This window comes from Argiope bruennichi, chromosome X1 (genome assembly GCF_947563725.1).
Source record: "Argiope bruennichi chromosome X1, qqArgBrue1.1, whole genome shotgun sequence".
NCBI classification, from domain to species: domain Eukaryota; kingdom Metazoa; phylum Arthropoda; class Arachnida; order Araneae; family Araneidae; genus Argiope; species Argiope bruennichi.
In genome coordinates this window covers 71,617,354-71,641,041 of record NC_079162.1, presented here as the reverse complement: position 1 = coordinate 71,641,041, position 23,688 = coordinate 71,617,354, and the positions used below count along the sequence as shown (strand labels likewise).

At 30.7% G+C, this 23,688-nt stretch overlaps 1 protein-coding gene across 4 annotated transcripts in view; it reads left to right on the top strand.

Moving 5' to 3' along the window:
* The window catches only part of LOC129958328 (uncharacterized), a 93,387-nt gene extending 72,766 nt beyond the window's left edge, over nt 1-20,621 (top strand). For 2 of the 4 annotated variants that reach the window (XM_056070740.1, XM_056070743.1), the window contains 3 exons: nt 168-200; nt 16,513-16,684; nt 20,465-20,621. In XM_056070740.1, the coding sequence (XP_055926715.1) occupies nt 168-200; nt 16,513-16,684; nt 20,465-20,554 (295 nt within the window). In that variant the 3' untranslated portion in view covers nt 20,555-20,621. Of the gene's footprint in view, nt 1-167; nt 201-16,512; nt 16,685-20,464 lie in introns of those variants that run through there. The other 2 variants (XM_056070741.1, XM_056070742.1) reach the window with 2 other exon arrangements.
* Nucleotides 20,622-23,688: the final 3,067 nt, after the last annotated feature.

Genomic DNA, 23,688 nt, shown 5'->3' with positions numbered 1-23,688 from the left:
AACTGAAAAAGTATTTCTCCAATTGGAAGTATTTGACTCTTTAGAGATTAACCATTTATCGCAATTAACAATTATTATATTTCACTATTCTTTTCACTAAAATGAAGCTGTTGATCTCCTTTCATCAAAATTAAGTAATATTTCTTATTTTTTGAAACTTTTCTTAGGTCGCCTATTGGGAGACGTAACTTATTGGACTTGTAAGTATTTATGCCAGCTTTTCCTTCCTTATCCTCATTAAATCAAAACCATGCATGTACTTCACTTAACCCGTAACTGGAGACATGAAATCCTCACGTGGTTGGAGATTTGGAGTCAAAATTACTCCATTGTTATTTTTCTTTTTTGTAAGTAGCATTGAAATTTATTTTGGAAACACGGTACATTCCAAATAAAATTTCAATGCTACTTACAAAAAACATTTACATTTATAACATGTAATACTAAAAAATATTAATATTAAAAATGTTAGATTTTATAATATTAAATGTTCGTAAGACGTTATAAGAAAAACCTAAATAATCTTTTAATGAGCATTTACTTCGTTTAGATATTACGGAATTACACAAATGTTAATAATGTTAGAAATTAACAAATAAAAATGAAGAATACAAAATTTTAATATATTATTTTAATAATATTTCTTTATTCTTTTTGCATTATTCAAATTAAAAGCAGTTTCAGAAACATGGAGTCAGTGACTCCATAAATAACTACAAAAACTGAAAGAGAATAACTCGGTTATACGCATATGTTCATATTGAGACTTTTTCCAACATACTACTGAAAGAACAACTTGAAGGTACAGATTATTGTATTCAAGGACAAAATACCTTGTGATAATCAGAGATAATGAACAACGCGGACTTATTTTGACTCCCATCTGCAGTTACGGATTAAAAGTGTGACAGTAGATGTACTGGTACAATTAAAAGTGTGATATGTTTTTAATTATTACAAATTTTCATTAATATATTTAAATATATTTAATGCCATTAATAGTTTATATTTTTTAAAGCCTTAAATAGAGTTGCTGCGCAAATAGACAACAGGAAAAACACAGAGAATTTAAAAATTGTCTAAAAAACTGGGAAAGTACAGACAAATTTAAAGTTTCATAATTATTTTTCCCCTTGTCTTAAAAATGCCGATCTCTATAGATTCCAAGACTAAAATATCGTGGTCATAGCTTCCAAAAATGAAAAATACCATTCGCGATTGTGTAATGCGGAAACTTGCCCCTTTTCTCTTTCCTCTTTTTTTCTGTATAAATCATTTCAGTTTCGATTTGCGAAACATTTGTTCATTTTCCATGAGATTTCCGAAAGCAGTTAATGAGCATGCTCGAGACTTCTGTAACTGTGTGAAAGATTAGAATACAGTTCTCTGGCAGGATTAGCAATCAATCTGCGGAAGTAGATCGGTGGTATTTAATAAACCATACTTGAGTTTATTGAATTGTTTATTTATTGTTTGAGAAACTTTGAACTTATTCAAAGTCTATTAGAGAATTTTTAATATTGAGCTGCTCAAAACCCAAATTTAATACGAATTGGGCGAATAAAAAAAAATTAATCCTAATTTTATTGAATGGGTTCGGTAATTCCGCAAAATCCATTTGTTGCGTACTGGACGCTTTACAGAAAGATAAGAAGCTTAACTAATATGGGAAAACAGACACTTACTAGTCATGCCAAAAGAGGAGTACTGGATACAAGACTGCTTGCCAGTTCAGAAGAGTTATTATTGATGCTCTTAGTGTCTAAAAGGAATAACACGTCAAATCCGAAAACATCAGATTTAATGTCCGAAAATAAACCGATTTCGAACTTTTTAGTTCAAGAAGAATAATTTAAAACTGAATTTTTATGGTCCTTAAAACATGCTACAAAACATTCGTCCTTTAATTCATTCAGTGATATGTCGGAAATTTCACATATGTTGACTGAAAGTGAAATAGCTATAAAAAAATGTATCTTCGGCCATACTGAAATGTTGTTCCTTATTTGTTACGGATTAGATCCATTAGCTCCATGAAACTGATAGCTAAAAAATCTGCAAAAATTGATGCCCAAATACTTGAATTTGCAAAAATGAATAAATAAATAATCGTGCTTTGTAATGTTTTTGTTAAGTAGTCATTAAATTATTTGTATCATGATAGCAAAAATATTGCTTCTTTTATAACACCCGAGTTCTTAATTTTGTGTAACTTACAGTTAAAGAGCATGAGAGGTGGTATATCCCTCCCTTAACCCTTTCTAGGGCCGTGGGAAACATGCTTCCCACCAAATTTATCAATCTTTCTATGAAATTATGTAGGTTGGCATAAGTTCTGACAAATTATTTTAGTAAGTCAGAAACTTAGATGCTTCAGTTCTTTATCTAACACAAAATGATGTGTCTTGATTTGTTACTTAATTATTAATTAATCAAATTAAATTTATCTAATAAGCTAAATGAATCTCTTTCCTTATTCTAATTTCAAGCCTAAAAATATTTTAACATAATATGACTAGAAAAAAATGGCCCTTTAAAGGGTTAATATATAATTTTGTCTTGCTGAATTCTACATAATAAATAAAAATTGTTTTTTTTTTTTTTCGGTATGTGATTTTTTCTTTTAATATGCTATTTCGAATAAATAAATTGTTGCTTCCATTCCTTGCTTTTTTTACTCCTTAAAATTATATTCCAATGTAACTAGTATATGAGAATATACATACAGAAAAAAAAATTTAAGTGTGCCCCATTCTCTAATAAAATCATGTACAAAATTTCAGCAATTTATCACAAAAAGTCTCAAAGATATGAAACTACATAAATGCTGACTTAAACCATTTTTCGATGCCTGGATATGAGTTCGCAGAGCGGAAAAATCATGTCGGATGTTCGTGTTTTAGAGGTCGTCACAAATTAACAAAGAAAGTAATGATTGAATGAATAAATAATAATTTCGTTATTTATTGGTTCAAAAGAATTAAAAATTTGTAGAAATAATAACTTAAGGAAAGATTACTTAAAGAAAAGATTACATAAGTTCTTTTACAAGTTCATTGACTGTGCTATTTTTAAGTTATTTTCTGTAATTCATGATATAAAATTTTTAAGTATTTTTCAGGAAGCATAGATTTTAAAATTTGTATTTAAAATTAAAGATATAAAGCGTATTTTATTTCCTTATGATGCATTCCTGCTTCGCGTCATCTGCACTGAAGCTGTAAACATTTGCATTTTAATTTGTGATTGACCCTTCACCAACTTTGTTTTAACATATCTTTGAGAGTTTTAATGATAAAATTCTGAAATTTTGTACATGACCTTATTAGAGGATGGGGCACATTTTACTCTTTGGGAATTTTTTTATACGGGGCTCGTATGAAAATTTAAATTTTGTATTTTTTTGAAGTTTAATCCCCTGAAAATTTTAACCGATAATTCATAACATTTTGCACTTTTTTTTATGCAACTTTGTAATTTACAGTATATGTCTGTGATCAATATTTGAAGAATAAAAACCGCGGTCAAGGTTTTTGAGACACCCTGTAAATGATCATTTAGGTTTCACCCCACCTACAACACTTTTGCGAAAATTTCTACTCCAAGAAGTTTGGGTAGTAAGTTGGATTGGAACGAGGAATTACCATCCAATATGCAAGTGTGTTATCGCCGATGGGCTAAAACTTCAGATTTTGTCAAGAAATTTAGAATCCTTTGTTAAGATATTGGATTTAACTATTGAAAAGGCCACCTTATACATATTTTCTGATTCCTCGACTCTGAAATGTATGCCTGCTTTATCTTTTATAATGTAAAGAAAAGGAAGACTTTATATATAATGATAATGTAAAGAAAGAAAGGCCAACTATTCTGCTATTGGAACTTTTAGGAACTGTCATTGGAGGTAAAATTGCTTCGACAATATAAACTTTGACAGGTTTGCTACGCTACCGGGAAAATACAGGAAGTTTAAATATCGTCTAAAAAAATGGGGAAAATGCAGGGAAATTTGTTTCTTGGTTTTTTTCCCCCAATCTAAAAAATGTCGATCTCTAAAGATTGCAAGAATAAAAGATTGTAGTCATAGCTTCCAAAAACGAAATAATATCATTCGCGATTTTGTAAAGCGGAAACTCACTAATTTTCTACTCTCTCCTTTTTTTTTTTTTTCTTCTTCTTTTTTTTTTAAATCATTCCAGTTTTGTTTTGCGATACAGTTTTTCTTTTCCATGAGATTCCCGAATTGCAGCTAATGAGCATGCGCGAGACTTCTGTAACTGCGTGAAAGAGTAGAATACATTTCTCTGATTGAAATAAGAACAGCGCAGTGGTGCTAAGTCTACCATACTTGAGTTTATTGAATGGTTTGTTTATTATTTGAGAAATCGTGGCCTTATTTAAAATAGATTCGAGAACTTTTTTAAACAATGAACTGCTCAAAATCTATATTTAATAGGAATTTGATGAATAAAAAAAAATCAATCCTGATTTTGCGGAATGAATTCGAGAAATACCGCAAAATCAATTTATTTCGTACTCCTCTCTCTGTAAGAAGATAATACGCCTAAGTAATATGGGAAAACAGGCAAATACTAGTCATGCTAAAAGAGAAAAACATACAAGACAGTTCAAAAGGATCGTTATTGAAGTTGGACTTAGTATCTAAAGTAGTTCCACTTAGTTTGTAAAGTCCCATTCCCCCGTTGAGTCCGGCGCATTTTTTCCTCCTTCCTTCACTTGCGGTTTTCCGGGGTTCTTTGATGTTTGAGGGTGCGTAGCGTCAAGAAAAGTGCTTAATTTGAAAATAACTTTTAAGCACCTCAAAAGTGCTTATTTTTCAGAAAGGGTCCTTAAAAAGGGCTTAATTTTCCCGTGAAGATCGATGAAAGCTTTTCGTTTTGTTTTGTTTGACCACAAATTAAATATGACGATTCGAAAGATGATTCGTAAAGGCTTGTTTACCAGATGTATCAAAAAAGAAAACCAATAAAAGGCAAGAATTCGAAGAAGGAATCCAGGGGTTCCAGCATATATTAAGATAATGTTTAATGATTATTTTTCTTTCTTTCTTCCCCCATTCAATGGGTATTGCCATTTAATAAAATACTGATATAGTAATCCAGAAGGAGCAGTATAAAATGCCTACTCTGCCATACTTATTGCAAATTGAAAAACGTTTGAACTTCAATTTTTGTTCTAGATTTCACAGAATTTATATATGCCTAGTAAGTATATATGTAAACTTTTATGTATTGTTAAAAAGGAATACGTAGATTAGTCAGATCAAAAGAAAATAAGAATACAGGATAAATTTGAGGCGTCAAAAAGATGTTTTAAACATGGGAAAAGCTGCTCTAAAAAGTGTAACATATTCAATCATAATTCTCATTAATATGACGTTTAGGACTAATCGCTTGAACGACTTATTACATGTATTCATCTGTACTATAGTGAATTGTAATTAATTGCGGTATGCAATTACGTTAGTCAATCGCGTAAAATACAGTATGATGAAATTTTAAATTGAAGCCTTTAATTTTCTACGATCTTGATAGCTTTCGCGGTATTTTTTGAATATCCATCCATTTGAAAGTTTTTATTTGTTGGACCAATTTTGGAAATTTGTTTTGACTAAAGTGGGGGAAAATGCTGGATTTGATACTTAAAATTTTTAAAGAAATAATTAAAGTTTTTTATAATTTTATTTTTTAGGTTTTCTATCAGTTTATAATGATATTTTTTTTTCTTTTCATAACTCATATAGAAATTTTAACCCAATAAAATCTTTCTTAATGTATAAAAGTTTCTCCTGGGCAATGCCCAGCATAAAGCCAATGAAGTTAGAGGCATGAAATTTTGGATGTTTATTTGGGGGGCATTAGAGGGTCACTAAAAACGGAACTTGTAATTCGAAGTTTAATTTAAAAATAAAAACAAATTTAAACATGTTTTCATCATAAAATCGAAGAATATTATTGCACAAAAATTATTTTAACACCGTTTAAAGGTTAAAAAAATTGCTTTGTGAAGATAAAATTTTTATTTTGAATAAATGTGGGGTTTTTTTTCCCCTCTTTAGTTTTAATTAATTTCGAGAAATCAGTTTTGGACACAGTTTGTAACAATGATTTTTATTATAATGAAATTCAAAATATTATCATTGCCTCTTCGAATCGTTGAATCACATTGCTTTCCAGCTGTTTAAATTATAATAAAAGAAAAAAAATGCATTCTTTGTTTTTATTTAAACAAAATATTTTTAAACTGTTCATTGAATAAAATTCTTCATTTGACGAGTTTTGTTAAATTTTGAACAGTGCTATGTGTTGTTTCGGGCCGGCCTCAAGAAATGCTTTTTTTAAAAAATGCTTCGATTGGCATTTTTATTTTCTCGTATACAAAATTTGGAGAAAATATTGCAATCGTCAAAAAATTCGAACTCGATATTTTGACGAATCTCCATGTTTCAGACCTCCTTCAATTCGACAAACACATTTTCGAAAAATATCTGTCTTTGAGAAAGATAACATAAAGAATTTGAACTAGAACGAGGAAATTTCGTATACGGTCTTCACACCAAATTTGTAGCAATATCCGTTTTTGAGGAAGTTTGCTTGTCTGTCCGGCTGTTTGAATATAAGTTAGCATGATAACTACAAAACGAAGAGAGCTAGATAGATAAAACTCGGTAAACGGATTTAACATCTATAATTCAGGCACTTGTCAAATTTTGAGCGAAATCCAAATACGAGTTGACTGTCTGTCAACTCGTATATTTCTATTCTTTCGGAAACATGTTAACGCGATAATTCAAAAATGCAATGATTTAAATATATCAAATTTGGTATGTAATTTTGTGACTACAAGTGTAGTTTTTAGTCAAATTTTTGTTTTGATCAATTGGGAAGCCGCTATACTGCCAGTGATTAATCGCCAAAACACTGGCCAACGATCACACGATAGAATCAGTAAAAATGTTTAAATATCACGCCTAAGATTAATATTTCGTAATTATCTATAATTATTCTAACTATTGTGACTGAATTCCACCCAAGGCATTTTCTGGCAGTTTGCGAGAAAGTTTTGGGGAGACACTCCCGCTTGTTTATTTTTGCTTTGTTTCTAACTGCAGGACTGATTTTTTGGCTAGATGAATTGGTTTCCATTGTTTATGTGAACTAGGACTTGTTAAAGCATTTTCATTTCTTCGTAAAATATTTATAACATTTCTACTGTAATTTCTTTTAAGAAAGAATTTTTGCTTATAGGTTAAAAAGCAGGTTTTCATTAAATTTTAGGAACGTTAAATGTTCAAAAAAAATTTTCTTTACTAAACTCTAGAAGTAAGAGGCGATAAGGCAATTTCTTTTTAGTCTGATCATTTGTGAACGCTGCTATTATTTTCTGTTACAAAATGATCTAAAAAAACTTATTTAGAACATGGCATTGTTCTATCATCAATTTCATGGCAATTTTGGCAGTCGTATGATGATAGAAATAGCAATGCTTTAGTTCTTAGCTTTATAAAATTGCAAATAATATTACTGAGTAGAATGAGTTGATGCAGGAAGTTATTTAATTTATCCATGCAAGCCATGTTGAATCTTATTTGTTATTGCTTATATAAAAATCAAATACAAAATTTTTTGTCATGCTGTGCTTCTACACCACTACTGACAATTTCAGAAATCTTGTATCGATCTAAATGAATCGGTAATTTATTAATTTTAAGAAATGTTGAAAAAGGTCGCAGATTTTTATTGTTGATCATATAAAAAGTTGACAATTTTTGGGAGATTATTAGTTTTCATTTTTATAATCATTTCTATGTTTTTGTCAGATCCCAAATTTAACAATAGAAGACGTTGTGCAAATACAAAAAATAAATATTAAAATTTATAGAATAAGCATTTAAAATTAATTCTGTAAATTTTTTTCAATAAAATTTAAGTATTATTATAAAATAGAAAAAAAAAATCTCATGCTTAGAGAAGACGCAGTTTACTTATACATACTATACAAAGGTGCTTAATTTTTTTTCTACGGTGCTTAAAAGTACTTAATTTTTGCAACAGTTTCTCACTACACACCCTGTGCCTGTTCATTTTGTCGACAGTTTACGGGAAACTCCCTAACGATGTCCATAGGCGAGAGTGGTCCTACAATGGGTCAAATGGCAGATTTACGACCATATCTGTAAAGGCAGCGGGACATGGAAATAATGATACGTCAAATCCGAAAACATCAAATTTAATGTCCGAAAATAAGCCGCTTTCGAACTTTTTAGTTCAAGAAAGCTGAATTTTTATGAGAATTAAAACTCGCTGCGTCACATTCGTCCTTGAAAACATTCAATGATATATTGGAAATATTTTCACATATGCTCACTGAAAGTAAAATGGCTAAAAATGTACTTTGGGCCATAGCAAAATGTTCTACTTTATTTTTTACTTATTAGTTCCACGGAACTGTTGGCTGAAAAATTTCCAGAAATTGATGCCCAAATATATGAATTGTTAAAAATGAATGAATAAATAAATAAAAACAATCCCTTTTATTGTAAAGTTTTTTTACTGAGTAATCATTAAATGATTTGTATCATGATAACAAAAATGTTTCGCGTTTTATTTCACCCGAACCCTTAATTTTGTGTGATTTTCAATTAAAGAGCATGAGTGGTAATTTATCCCCCTATTTAATATATAAATTTTGTTTTGTTAAATTCTGGATAATAAATAAATTCTTTTCCTTTGTATGTAAATATAAAAACTTTCTTTTTATATGCTATTTCGAATAATGTTAAATTGTTGCTTCCTTTCCCTGCTTTTACCACTCCTTAAAACCATATTGGATTATAACTAGCACATGAGTGCTACTGGCGCATTTCCTTGTATCGTGAATATACGCACAGTGAGAACATAGGGAATTTTTTTGCAGATTTGAGTGGCAACCCTGTTTGAGTATTTATTTATTTATTATTATTTTAAGATTCCGTGATTATTTTGGGATGGATTACTAACACAGATTTCTGAAATACATTTGTTATGTTTAACAGAGTAAAAGAAATAATGAGAGTAATGATAAAGAGAAAATGTCAAATATAGAAGACTGGAAGTTTGTCCCTGGGCATGTTAATTCAATAGACCTGCATTCCTGCTCTTGTGACTGGTTTGAACTTTTAAGGTATCAGGGATGGGGGGGGGGTCAAAATATCTGGGCAAACATCCAGAATTTTGGTCATACATTGAGATCATTTTTGCTGAAGACGCAAAGCTAGTACGATGCAAGTCTGTTTCTTAATATCGAAACCAAAGAACCTTTTTTTTTGGGGGGGGGGGTAGAATTTTATACTTCACTAGGCATGTGAAGGCATAATCATTGAGCATACACTCGCGATGATATCAATGAATTGAAGGTTATCAGACCTTCAGACTTCATTCAAAATGTAAAAGAAAATGAAACTGTTGATTTGGGCATTGTAAACGCCAGGTATCGATGTAAGTGCTTTCGTTACCCGCAGAGTCCATATTATCAACAGTGTCATTGATCCAAAATGCAGTATTTAGCAGAACTTATATGAAATCTACAGTTATCTTCTAAATGACACGTTCTGTTACCTGGAGATATTGTTCACATTGGCTCTGACAAGCAATATGCTTAAACTGGCTTTTGAAACATTGAAGACTGCTATAACTGCGCGAGAGAATAAAACAAATTTCTCTCTCGGGAATAGTAACATTCAATCAGCGGAAACATCACTAGGGTATTTAGCCACTCACACGTGAGTTTATTGAATGGTTAGATTTATTATTTGAGAAATTGTGAGCTTTTTCAGAGTACATTTGAGAATTTTTTAAAACAATGAGCTGCTCAAAATCCGTATTTAATACAGTGGTGAACTAACTAACTTTGTTGAATGGGTTAGAAAAGCTCTGCAAAATCCGTTTGCTGCTTACTGCTCGCTTTTTAAGCAGATAATATGCTTAAGTAATGTGGGAAAACAGGCACATATTAATCAGGGCATAAGAGGAAAACATACAAAATTGTGTGCCAGTTCAAAAAAAAAAAATCATAATTTATATTGAACTTTGTATTTAAAAGGAATACAGGACTGGAGAGCATGTGAAATTTGATGTCCGAGAATAAGCAGATTTCGAACTTAAACTAAAAAGAACAATCATTTAAAGCTGAACTCTTATGGGCATTAAAGCTTATTGCGTTACATTCATCTTTTAATGCATTCAATGATATGTATCAAATATTTTCACGTATGTTCACTGATAATGAAATAGACAAAAAAAAAAAAAAAATTACACATTATTTGTTACGGGTTAATTCTGTTTTTTCAACAATCTCTTAAGAAATCTTTAAAAAATTTATAATAGGCTTTGAACTCCTTTTCACAAAAATATCAAATGGATCTTATTGTAAAATATTGGTATGAATCAACCAATAAGGTCTCCATAAGATATTGGAATTCAAAAGTTTTAAGATATACCTCTGCTCAAGAATTGTAAAGAAGGAGAATTTTAAAGAAGTTATATCAAGGTTGGACATACAGTTACTTTTCCAAATTAATATGAATGGACCAAATGTAAATTAAAAAATTTTATATCTAGGTTCTTGTAGACTACATATTCCATTGAGAGTTTCAGTATGAACATAAATCTACTGAATGGAAAGTAGATGTTATTCTAAGAGCAATGTATAGAATATTTTAAAATAATCCAGCTAGAGACATGCCGATTTCCTGGAAGTTATTGGTTCTTCTGAATTTTCATTGACGTTTTGTTGTTTCCACTGAATGGAAACTATCAGTGTTTGCAAAAGTATTCTAAAGTACTTTTGAAAAGTTTTTGACTGTTTTCAAAAATCCGCATAGATTTCTTTCTTTTTTTTTTTTTTTTTTTTTTTTTTTTTTTTTTTTTTTTAATTCTTGGATTTGCGACAAATGATTACATTATAAATGTTTAACGAATGATTATATTATAAATGTTTAATGTCAATAAATTGACTCTAAAATTAACTTCTCTTATATTGCTGGTATTTATCAGCTGTTTTTTTGAAGCGTTCAAACATCTCAGTCAAGGATGCCTTTCTCGTATGAAAATCTTTTCATTTTTGTTAAACAGTGAGTGTAAAACATTGTGAAAAGTAGCATAATCGAAGAAGCAAGAACAATAGACAATTATTTTTGATAAAGCTTGATAATCCTAAAAATTTGAGGCTAAGAAAAAAAATACCGGTATTAGAATAATGATTTCAAGTTACTCGATTTACTAATGAAACTGAACAAAAAAAGAGCCTTGTAGCAGAGCGTTTTATAATTTAGAAAAATACTATTAAAAAATATATGAACATATGTTTAAAAATTTTACTTTTATAAAGACTGCATCGTTTTTAAATACAAATTTATTGAATAACCTTGCTTTTTCTACTCATTGAAAATGGAGTATTGTTATTTCAGTATAACTGGCACATGAGTGTTGTTCGCGTATTTCTTCTTATACTGCATATATATGTACAGGGAGTTTTTCTTCCAGATTTAAGTGGCAACCTTACCACCCCTAATAAGTTTCTGTTTGTTTTCATTTCAGAATTTTGCATCGCATCTTATTTTAGTTTGGAATCTGACAACCCAATTTTGAGTTAAATTATGTTGTATTATCAATAAGAAACGGAATTACATGTTATATATTCATCCTTGTGATGTACGGATAATTGGATTAATTTTAAGTCAGATTCATCTATTCAAAACTCAGCAAATTCTGTTTTGTGTTCTGCAATAATAAGCTAATTCTGAAACGAAAATATAGTTCTTAGTCATAAATATTTTAAAATCCTGATTTTATGTACAGGGTAGTTATAATTACACTTCCCCTATAAACAGCATCTTACAACGTAAACAGGTGAACGGATTGCAACGAAATTTGATATGTAGACTATACATGAGAGGCGCTCACGGAATTTCGTAAAAAAAAAAAAAAAAAAAAAAAAAAAAATTATTTCCAAAATGTACATCAGGTTGCACTTTTTCCGGAAAAACATTAAATTTAACACAATAAACGACCAAAATAAAATACAAAAACTATTAATATTTGTTGACTAGTTTTTGATCAAATTACCATCGAACCATATTAAGTAAATGTAAGGAAAAAATAAAAGTTCAGTTTTCAGAAACAAGAACAGATTAGGACGAAATTGCACAAGAATAGCAGTTATTAATCGTTTTCAGGACGATATAAGGAAATGTACTGCATGCGACCACCCTCATTCACCTGCAAAATGTCAATTAGGTGGACAATGTTTTCAACAGCAGACTTAACTTATCAGTTGTGATGCTTCGCACATGAGGCGTTATGGAGTTTCCAGCTTTTCCCGTTTTTTCATTTTATTACTCATAATACTTGTTCTGGATTGTTGATATTGTTAATATATTTCATTTTGATCGTTTATTAAATTTAATGTTTTTCCGGAAAAGGCGTCCTCTGATGGACATTTTGGAGCTTTTTTTTCCCGAAGTTCCGTAAGCGAATCTTGTGAATAGTCTATATACCAAATTTCGTTGCAATCCCTTCACCCGTTTGCGTTGTAGGATGCTGTTTATAGAGGAAATTTAATTATAACCACCCTGTATATGTTAAGCCTAGACTATTAAATCTATTACTTCATGAAATATGAAGGGGCCTTCCGCTGGTGTGGTGTGGAAGTTTGGAGAGGGGGTGCTAGCTCCGGTGCCGTCCTCGTCATCTGACGATGGCTCAAAATTACAAGGTCCGTCCCAAAATAGCCTTAATGTTATATCTGAACTTTATACTTTAATAATAAAATAATCGTGTTCTTATTTCTTCTTTCATACATATTTAATGATATATATATATATATAATATACACAGGGTGTTGCCGAATTCGACCGACAAATTCAGAGGGGGATAGTAGGCATCAAGAGGATAAAGAATCATCATAGAACATTGGGTCCCAAACGATGTTTAGGGGGTGAAAATCTCAAAAATATAGAGAGTCGGAAGAATTGTTGGAAACTAAAAAATTAATTTAAAAAAATAACAAATGGTATTTCAACTTTGAATTTTTTTTTAAGTAAAAGCACATTCTTAAAGGCTATTTTTTCATATAAGTAACATGCCGATTTGATGAACTAGGGGGGTCGTAAATTATTGAAAACGAAAGAGTAGTTTAGAACCCTTATGTGCAAAAATATTAAATTAATCAATTTTTCAAAAATATCTTCTTTCCCCCCCCCCTCCTCCTCGATAAATCGAAAATTGGCACAGCCCTAGTCTAGACTGTATATTAGATGGATACCTGTAAGGAAGGTGCTAGTTTGTGCATTGGTATAAAACATTTTGAATAAGATAATTCTAGTAGTTTTTATCAGATTTGAATGGCCAAGGAATATATTGGGGATCGAGTGAAGTTTTTGGATGATGCCCATCCAGTCAAGGGTTTCATTTTATGGCCAAGTTTTTCCTTGTTACGCCACTGCCATTAGAAGGTGAGACTATATGAGTTTAAACATAGATAAGAGTATAAAGAAACTGTATTCCAATATAGTTAGTTTTGTTATTCTTAATGCACTAAAGATGGTGGCCTCATGGGTGATTCATGTTTTCGAGTTTTGATTCCATTGTTACGAGTAATATGCTTACTATTAATCTAGTCAGAAAGGAATCCAAATTGCAGGCTTGCTGAGAGGAATTTTTGGATCACTTGCAATTTTTTAGCTTTTGCAAAAAATGAAGACTTTTTTTTTGGGGGGGGGGCTTTCTTGTTTTATGCATATCTTTTCACAATATTGTAATCATTTGTCATTGAATAGTAAGATAAGGTTGTATAATTTGTGTAAGTATTAAGCCAATGTTTTACATTATACACCTTTAAGATAAACGAGGTATGAATCATACAATGGACAAGATTTTAAGTTTCTGTCAAATAAGCATTACGTTAGTTATACACTGCGTAAAAAAAGTAGAAGGACAGTGTCTTTTTGCCAATTAATATCTCTTATTTTCGCCTAACTACCAGATATTTATGCAGATTTAGTTTAATGACACTTGTTTTCATTTTAGGCAAAAATTAAACATCTACCCCTAATATTATTAAGAAAATTAGTATATATAATTTCCGATGCGTAAAAAAAGTAGAAGGACACTTGCTAATATATTTAATTTAGTAAGTTGTTCTTTATTTAAATAGTGATTTTGTACTTTGTTTATCCTTTTCTGTCAAAAAAATCTAATTTGTTTAAAAGTTACGTTGTTTCTCCGTTCTCAGAAATGCCTAAAGGAATACCTTTGAACAATTTGCAAAAGGGGCAAATTTCCGCATATCAAAATGATGGTAAAGGTGTCAGAGAGATTGCTCGATTGTTGCAGGTGAGCCCCAATACAGTTTCAAACTTTATCAGAAATCCTTATAAAAATGGAAATAAAAAGAAGACTGGTAGACCGAAGAAGTTAACACCACGTGATGAAAGAAAACTTGCTCGTGTGCTGAAGAAGAACAAAGGAAGTGTTTCAAAGGCAAGAAATCATGCAGGACTTAATCATGTGACGAAACAAACAGTTTACAACTATATTAAAAGATCTAAAAAATTCATTTTCAAAAAACGGAAACATCATCCTAATTGGAAACAAGCTCACATTGATAACCGTTTAGCGTGGGCTAAGGAGCACATGTCCTGAACTACAGAATGGACTTCTGTGATATTTTCCGATGAAAAGAAATTTAACTTAAACGGTCCAGACGGATATCAGCACTACTGGCATTGTCTGGGGACTGAAGGCGAATACTATTCAACACGACAAATGGGAGGAGGGAGTTTAATGATTTGGTTGGCTGTTGGATACGGAGGAAGGACAAGTCTGGTTTTCTTAAATGGTAGGCAAAAACATACAGACTACATTCAAGTACTGAATTCCGAGCTTCTTCCTTATGCCTCTGACATGGGGGGGGTGAATAGTGGAAATTTCAGCAAGACGGAGCTTCCATTCACACCGCGACTGGAGTCAAAAATTGGTTCCTAACAAATAATGTGGATGTTTTACCATGACCAGCCAAAAGTCCTGACCTTATTATAGTGGAAAACATTTGGGCAATGTTAGTTCGTCGAGTTTATGCTGATGGGAGGCAATTTAATTCGCAAATTCAGCTTCGAGAAGCATTGAATGACTCGTGGGACAATTTTTGTCAAACTGAAATTCAAACTCTATACAATTCACTTCCAAACAGAATATTTGAAGTTATAAAGGCCAATGGGAAGACCATTCCTTATTAAAATCACTATTTTTTCATTCATTATAATGCTGTCCTTCTACTTTTTTTACAAAGTTTCAAAAAAGAGAAACTATTTTTGTTGCCATTAATATTTTATGTTTGAACATCCTAATTCTGATGTTAAAATTGTATTTTTGAAATATTTGTTAAATGTTTCTAATAAAAAATTTTTAAAATAAAATATTTTTCGGTTATTGTTACAAAATCAAGTGTCCTTCTACTTTTTTTACGCAGTGTACGCATTTTAAGATGCATTTTAAACTATCTTATATTTTTCTGTTTGAATCTTCTTTTATTGTATTAAATTTTTGATATGCACAGTGTTACAAAAATAAAGTATGAAGTGCTAAAAAGTCAGAAAATATGAATAAAAGTGGATTTTTTTTTTTTTATAAAAAACTACTGTCAGCAGCCTGGATGGCAAAGGAATATTCCTTTCATATGGAAATATAAGGAAAAGTTCATTCCCTTCTCCCATTTAATCCTCTCGTGAAGGTTGCAGCTGCGGAAGGAAGAGGACGCTACTAATGAGAACTTTTCTGCAAGATGTCACAAGCATAAGTTAAAGGGTAGTCAAAGTTTGAGATTTGAAAATCACTTTTCAGTCCATTACTTCAAATGCTACTCTCGAAAAACTTTCAGTTCCAGAGCTGTTTGTTGCGATAAGGGGACAATTTGCGAACTTTGAATTATTTTTCTATTTTTTATCAAGAGAATTGCAGGGGGATTTCAATTTCAGTCGCCCTTCCCCCCACCTTTAATCACGGGCCGGATAGACTACCATCTTTCATGCAACATATTTCTCGCCAGTTCAAATGGGTTAAAAATTCATCTGATTCTCTTGTTCACATAGATTATTTAAGCTAAATGATTTACACTTATTTATTACATCACAAATTCAGATTTTTTTACTCTTACAATACTTTTTCATTGCATGCTTGATATTCAAGAAAATAATGCTTAGTATTTCTATAAAGAACCTACCTTAAAATAATCAGTAATAGTATGGCTCGGGTAAAAAGTAAACATTATGAAATTTCCAACATTTTTTTTTTTTTTTTCTTTTAAATCTTTTACCATTTTGATATTTATGCTGACTAACTGGAATTTTCTATATTTTTGATGATTATTAATATGAGAGCATTGCTTTGATTACGGAATAAAATTGAATATGCATATTACCCTCTTTAATTTACATGCATTTTTTTCCTCTAATAGATTTATAGATGATGTTGCAAGAGAAAACATGATGTTAAATAAAGGAGAATTGAAAATTGTTCATATTGGTTTATTTGATGACCATTATCATGGAACTATTGAGTATTATACCGAAAAATTAGATTTTCCTTCAGTTCAATTAATTCTTCACTGGCCTGCTTTTCGGATGCATGTAAGTACTAATGAAATTTAATAGTACTGATTTATTACAACTTACAAAAGCCCTCTGCTTTGTACAGTATTTATATATAGTAATGATAGAAAACCAATAAGCCAGAATCTCACACAAACCTAAAGAGCTAGAGCAGAAGTTCCCAAATGTTATAAGCAGCGGATCCGTGAGGTCTATGTTAAAATAATTTTGGTAATAACAAAAAGTATAAAATGTAAGGAATAATAGTATTTAAGAAATGGATGTTTGTTTCCCCAAGTTTATGTGAAAAATGTAATTTGTGCAGATTGAAAAAGTTATCCACAATATAAGAAAAGGGGAATAAGTGATAAATATTGATATTTATATGTTGCATGAGTCATCATTATCATCGTAAAATTTGTATCTTTACTAAGTGCCACTATTCTTTCACTGAGAGTTATTCAGAATAATCGTCAACCATTTCAAAACATTTTGTTTTGAAATTTTTAATTTATATTATACAAATTTTGTCTTATTATTTTTGCATAAAGTAGAATGTTAGACCTTTATAAAATGCGTAGAAAGGCTTTATATAGGTTTTGAAATCTGATTTATAATGAAATTTCTGTATAAAGCATACTTGCAGGGTATTTCAGTGCAGTGTTTGCAAACTTCTGGAAGGTTGAATCTCTGCATATAAATCACATATTTATGGAATGTCAGTAATGTAATCCTCATCTGGTATAGCATTATTCAGCTATGCGACATTCTTGTATAAAGCTGTCATTTTTACTGTGAATCTTCAAAGGAGCATGGTGGAACAGTTTCCTGCTTTTATCTTGTCTTACGTCCTAAAATAGTCTTTGTGTAGCTTCAAAATGGAATGTCATTACAATAAACTAAAACGAACCTACAACACTTTTTCGAACAATTTGCTCTTCTCGGACAGACTGCATTGAATATGTTTGGCCATTAAAAATCGTGCAAAACATTTTCTTCTAAATTAGAATTTATTACTCGAACTCCATTTAATATGTATTTTACAAGGTTGAAAGAAGCATAAGTGCTTTATTGGTGCTTCTCTTTGCTTACATAGCATGTGCATCGAATAACTGTAATTTTAGTATTTAAATTTCAGTTAAATATATTTATTAAATAATTTAAAATTCAAAGAGCACTTGGAAATATGAATATTTCAAGCTTTTTTTAATGTTTTTGTAGGAATTGAAATTGACATTAAATGTCCAAATAAGATGTGACATCTAATTAGGAGGTTAGATAAATTTATAAGTCAAGGACTTAAATCCTTTCTAAAATTATTGCTTTTCATTAATAACAAGTCAGATTTTTTGTAGTAAGTATAATATTTGTTGAGGTTTCTATAGATGACTTTACCTTCTTGTGTACAAAATGCAGAAGGGAACAGTTTTATAGTTGTCAAAAAAGGGGGGGATCAAAATCAAGCTTTTGATGAATTTCTGCTCTTCAAACTACCCGAGGCGAGGAAACAACATTTTTGGCAATGGGTTTGTCGATTGGTAAGCATAGTAATTCTTAAACTCACTAAGCTGCTGGCATGAAATGTTCTATATTACCCATTTTGCCAAATTTAGAGAATACCATCAAATTTTGTTTGAAATCCAATGAAGAAAAGTCTTGTGTCCTTTTCATCAATATTCAAAATTATCAGATTTTGGACCTAATCAGTAGCAAGAATGTCAACCAAAATTCATATTCGATTTTTTTCATTACAATTTGAAGCACAAAAAGCACCATGTTGTGCGAGAAAATCTTGAGAGAAACACATCTGCTGGTTTTTCATAAAATCCAATGTAAAATTTAAGTAACTTTCAGATTACTCTAGATTTTGAAAACGTTTAAAAAATAATATCAATCTGTCAGCTATCATAATCCCTCCTTTCTCAATGGCACTTCCTGTTTTAGCGTCTGAATAACAAAACCAGAGGATCATATGATAGAAATCTACTATTTGTGTGCGAATCTGGTGGAAGTTAAATCCATTGTGGTCAAAGATCCTTCTAACTTTAATCTTTTGATAGTTTGATTCTCACTGCTTCTAATCATTTGGGGCCTTGGATTTTTTTTAACCTTTTTAGATATGATGCGTACAAAGATAAAGTGTTATAGTTGTCAAAAAAAATTCAAACTCGAAATTTGCACGAATCCTTACGCTTCAGAACTCCCTATGTCCGACAAACATACTTTAGAAATTATATATATGTGAAATTGTAACTCAAAAACGATTTGCGCTAGAAGGAGGAGATTTTGTACAGGGTTTCTATTCTAAGTCTTTAGATTTGTGTCAAATTTTGAGCGAAACCCATTCTGAGGAAGTCTGACCAGTTGTCTTCATATAAGCTAACATTTTAACTGCAAAATGAGGAGAGCGAGATGGATAAAATTAACATCTAATGTGTAGGCTTTTATTAAATTTGGAAACAAATCCATCAAGAATTTGACCGTCTGTCGGTCTGTACACTCACAAGTATGTAAAAATTGTAAGTCAAAAACATAATGACTTAAATATATGAAATTTGGTTTGTGATTTTGTGACTACAACTGAAGTCCTGTGACATCCTGTGTAGTCCATCCAAAACACACATTTGATTTTCAGGTACTTTCGTATTAACCTCATTCCGGCGATTAATGCAAGTAGGCTCACTCGAAACTATTGTTTGCCAATGGCATATGATTAATAATATACAAATACATTTACTAGAGAATATGCTAGAAAGTTTCGCGGAATTCACTCCCACTGTTTGGCTCTTATGCAAATAAGCTTTCTCTCTAAATAAGAGCTTTAAAATTCGTTGGTTCTTATTCCCATTCGAGATAGCCCCTTTGCTTTTATCACATTATTTTTCTTATGGAAACTTACCTATTGTAATGCAGAATGTTTAGACGACTTTTAAATATTTATCAGATTTCGTGGAAATTATTTAAGAGGTGCCACATCTCTTTATAATTGCTATTAAATGTTAATTATTTTCGATTTTTATTTATTAGAGCTAAGTTTTTTTTAATTATCTTTAGATATCTGGTTATCTATTTGATCAGGTTTCTTATAAAAATCAAATACATTGTACTTATTACTCTTACTGATGTGATGGAAGTTTGGAGAGGAGACGAGACACAGAGAGGACTCTGTGTTACTCTCATTATTGACCACAATGTTAACTCTTTATAATACCTTAAAAATATGAAAGTATTAATTGTTTCGATAGCTTTCCGTCTATAAAACACGTATTTCTTAGATTTTCAAGAATCTGATGATAAAATGAAAAATTTCACACACAATAATTTATTTCCGGTTCCATAATTGCTAAATATTTTGCACACAAAATAAGATATTGTTCAAGACAATGAACATATTAGATATAGTTTGTAGAAATGTTTGTCACTTTTTGCAATATCTCCCTAAATATATATATCCTCAGCAATTTAAGGACGAATGAACTTCAAATCAATTTACTAGCAAACAACACCACATGTTTTTGAAAAGATGTTCTAAAATTGAAATGAAAGGTATGTATTTGTTCAATTACATAAGTCTGAAATGAACTTGGGTGCTAGGTTTGAATTCAAATAGTGCATTCAGGTGGCTTTTAACAGAACTGTGCATCATACTATCAAGAATTAAATCACGAGGTTTTCCCTAATAGTCTACATGCAACTTCAAAATATGACTACAACTTAAGAACTTTAACTTCTTCCTCAGAAATTTGTAGACATTATAATGTATTCTTATTGTTTCCATTGATTTTCTTATATTGGAAATTGACTTATATTTTTATTTAGCAGGAAGAATATGTGGTTCAGAGAGTTAAATATGTGGAAGAGGAAGAGGATTTGTATGGTTCTGATGATTCTGTTTTTGAAAGAAACTAGAAAATTTTGATTTTGTAAAAATTTTGCAATTTTAATTGTATTTTTACTTTTTTAAATAAACTTCTTGCTCCAAATTTCCATAAAGTTTATTTGTACACAACCTCTAACAGCTATGGAATTTCTGTAGTTGCTAAGGAAATTAGGTGAAAACTTCAGAGTTATATAGTAAAATACATTGACATCACTCCTCATAACAAAAATAAATATGGGAGTCTGTTCCGATATATAACTGAGCAATGATGACTTTAAAAAGATCAAAAGTGTTTACTGTTTAATGAAAAAATATTGTAAATGTCTAAAAGATAGTATTAATTTGTTTCCTTTACAAAATTGTATTATTTTTAAATAAAATTATTAAAAATATTTGTTTAATTAATTAAAATTCTTATGAAATATCTATTCGTCAATAATTTGTTGATAGTACCTTATATGTAATATAATCTGTCCTAAAAGCTTCTAGATTTATTAAAATATTTATTTCAGCTAAATGGAAAGGCATAGAAGCACTAATTGCAAATATGTTTATATAAACCATATGTAGTGAAATGTTTAGAAAATATATCAATTTGTATTTCAAATAAGAAAATGAAAATAATAGCTACTTCAGAACTTTATATCCTATAGGACATTTCAACTATAAGTGCTTAATACAATGTTAATGTCTTCCATTTTTTAGTATGACGTTATATTCACGTGTTTTCCATAGACATACTTAATTGTAATGTATATGTAATTGTATATTATTTGTAATATTTCTCATTCCAAGTTATACTATACAATTTCAGTGGCTGTCTTCAAGGTATTCACTGGATAAAACTACCTTTCATTCTCATATACTTTTCGAGAGATAATGTACCGCGCATTTTCAGTTGGGATTAGATCAGGGCTCATCAGTAGGATGGAATGAAAAAATCAGATAAAATAAATTATAAATATGAAAAATATTGGAGTATGTCTTGAAGTGCCGCAAGGATGTCAAAGTTTCATAAAATACACACTTTTTGGAACTTTTCAAAGATTTGTGCATGCCTAAATTATGAAATAAAAAGCTTTAAATAGGCGTTGTAATATGAATTGATATATAAAAACAGCTTTACTATTGTACTGGCATGAGTCATCGCCGGAGCGGATATTATTGAGGAGAGGTGGAGATTTGTCAGCGTCCGTCGACAAGAACACAGCTGGTGTAAGGTAAGTTACAGGCTTTGCCGAGTTCAGTTGAGTTGGCGTCTCCGCTCCGTCTATCGTGTAACTGATTTATTCGCCGTTTGTGTGCTTTGTGATGAGTAAAAATGGCCCTGTCTAAATTATTGAAAACACGACAAATGTCAGAATGTCTTTTTTGGGGGGGAAATTAGTGATTTTCTTGAAATTGAACTGCCTACTTGCGAATCTGTTATGAAGTGCTACTGTTATATTAGACATAACCTCAAAATTACTTCAGAGAAGGATCCTTCTGTAAGTGAAATAAGTGTCACTTTTGTTTCCGTAATAGAACAAATAAGGTCAAGAGATTCTGTTCCCGTTGTTTCTAGCAAAAGAATTTTACAAATGGTAAAAGCTTATCATGCTAAATACAGGAATTTATTAAAATCTAAAAGTAGAAAAGGGTCAAATAAGTTTGATTTCAACCTCTCAAATTTTAGAGAAGAAGCTCAACGTATATTTGATGTTACTGCCTGAAAGTGTGTAAATAATACTTGTATAAAAGGAAAAAAAAGTACCAGTTATGGAGCAAGAGTTTCTAAACGATAAACGCTCTAACAGAAAATTGTTATAAGTAATATTGATATAGCTAACAAAAGCGCTTTGACGAAGCCAAAAAAAAGTGAAGAACTACAGAGAATAGTTAAGTTACTCAAAAATGGACTGTATCAGAAACAGTTACTGGATACAATGACAATGGAAGAACAACAGTGTTCTTTACATGAAGAGAGAAATCAATCAGATCTTCAAATATACAAGAAGAGATAAAACTTCCAGGTGTCTGTGTGGTTTAATATTAAGTTAAAACCTTCATGTACTTAAGGTTCCACACGTTTGTTTAACCTTATCTCATATTCACGCTATTTCTCTGACGATCTCAAGAACGTTATGACCAGATTATTAAAAGTAATGGGTATTTTGCTGCTTCAGAAAATATCCTTTTGTCTATGCTAAGTGATGAACATAAAATTCAAAGTGAACTTGGTTTACGACGTATTTTAAAAGCAAGAACAGAAAGTAAAGACAGAGTCAGGAAGTTTGAAGTTCCAAAGATAAACTTCGATGCAAATGATTACATCGACATGATCTCAAGGCATGAAAATGACGTTACTGAACCCCCCTTGTTAAAACATGTTTCCAAGCAGTGACCCTCTTCTTTATACGGAAGGCATTTGAAGCTGAACCAAATAGTACAGTGAACTCCGTTATCAACTTTCCCCGGCTTCCTTGTCACACGCAAGCAGTGGAAAAAGCTATGAAACTGGTTGCCGAATCGGCTCAAAATGTCTGTGTTCAATCGCAAGAGAATGATACATAAGAGCAAAATTTGATTCACATTTGAATATGCCGAAATATAATACAAAAAAAGAAACTTTTAATGTGGCGTTGAAATAGGAACAAACATTTTGCAGCTGTAACATTTGTAATCATTAAGGATACAGAAGTAAGAAACACAAAACTTGATTTTATTTTTATAATATTTATATATATATATATATATTCCCCAATTGTAATGCTTATATATGCATTTAAAACCATTTGTTGTCACATTATATGTACAAAGAATTCATAAAAAAATATTTTATCAAAGTTTATAATTTTTCAATTTTTTTTTACAAACTTTAAGCTCTTTGCGGCACCTCGAGGTATTGTAGTATTTCAAACAATTTTTTAAAAATTCTTTTTGGGCCTAAAAGGCAACTTTTCCCAACAGTTACCAAACTAAAATATTTTTTTTAATTTAAAATTTGTCAATTTTTTTTGCAAACTTCAAGCTCTTTTCTCAAGATTATGTAATATTGCAACCAAATTTTGGAAAGAATTTTTTTAACCTAAAAGGCAACTGCTCCCCACTATTACCAAATTAAAATTTCAAAAAATATTTTAAGGTCATTTTTGTCCCACCCTACTCATCAGTAGCCTCTCAA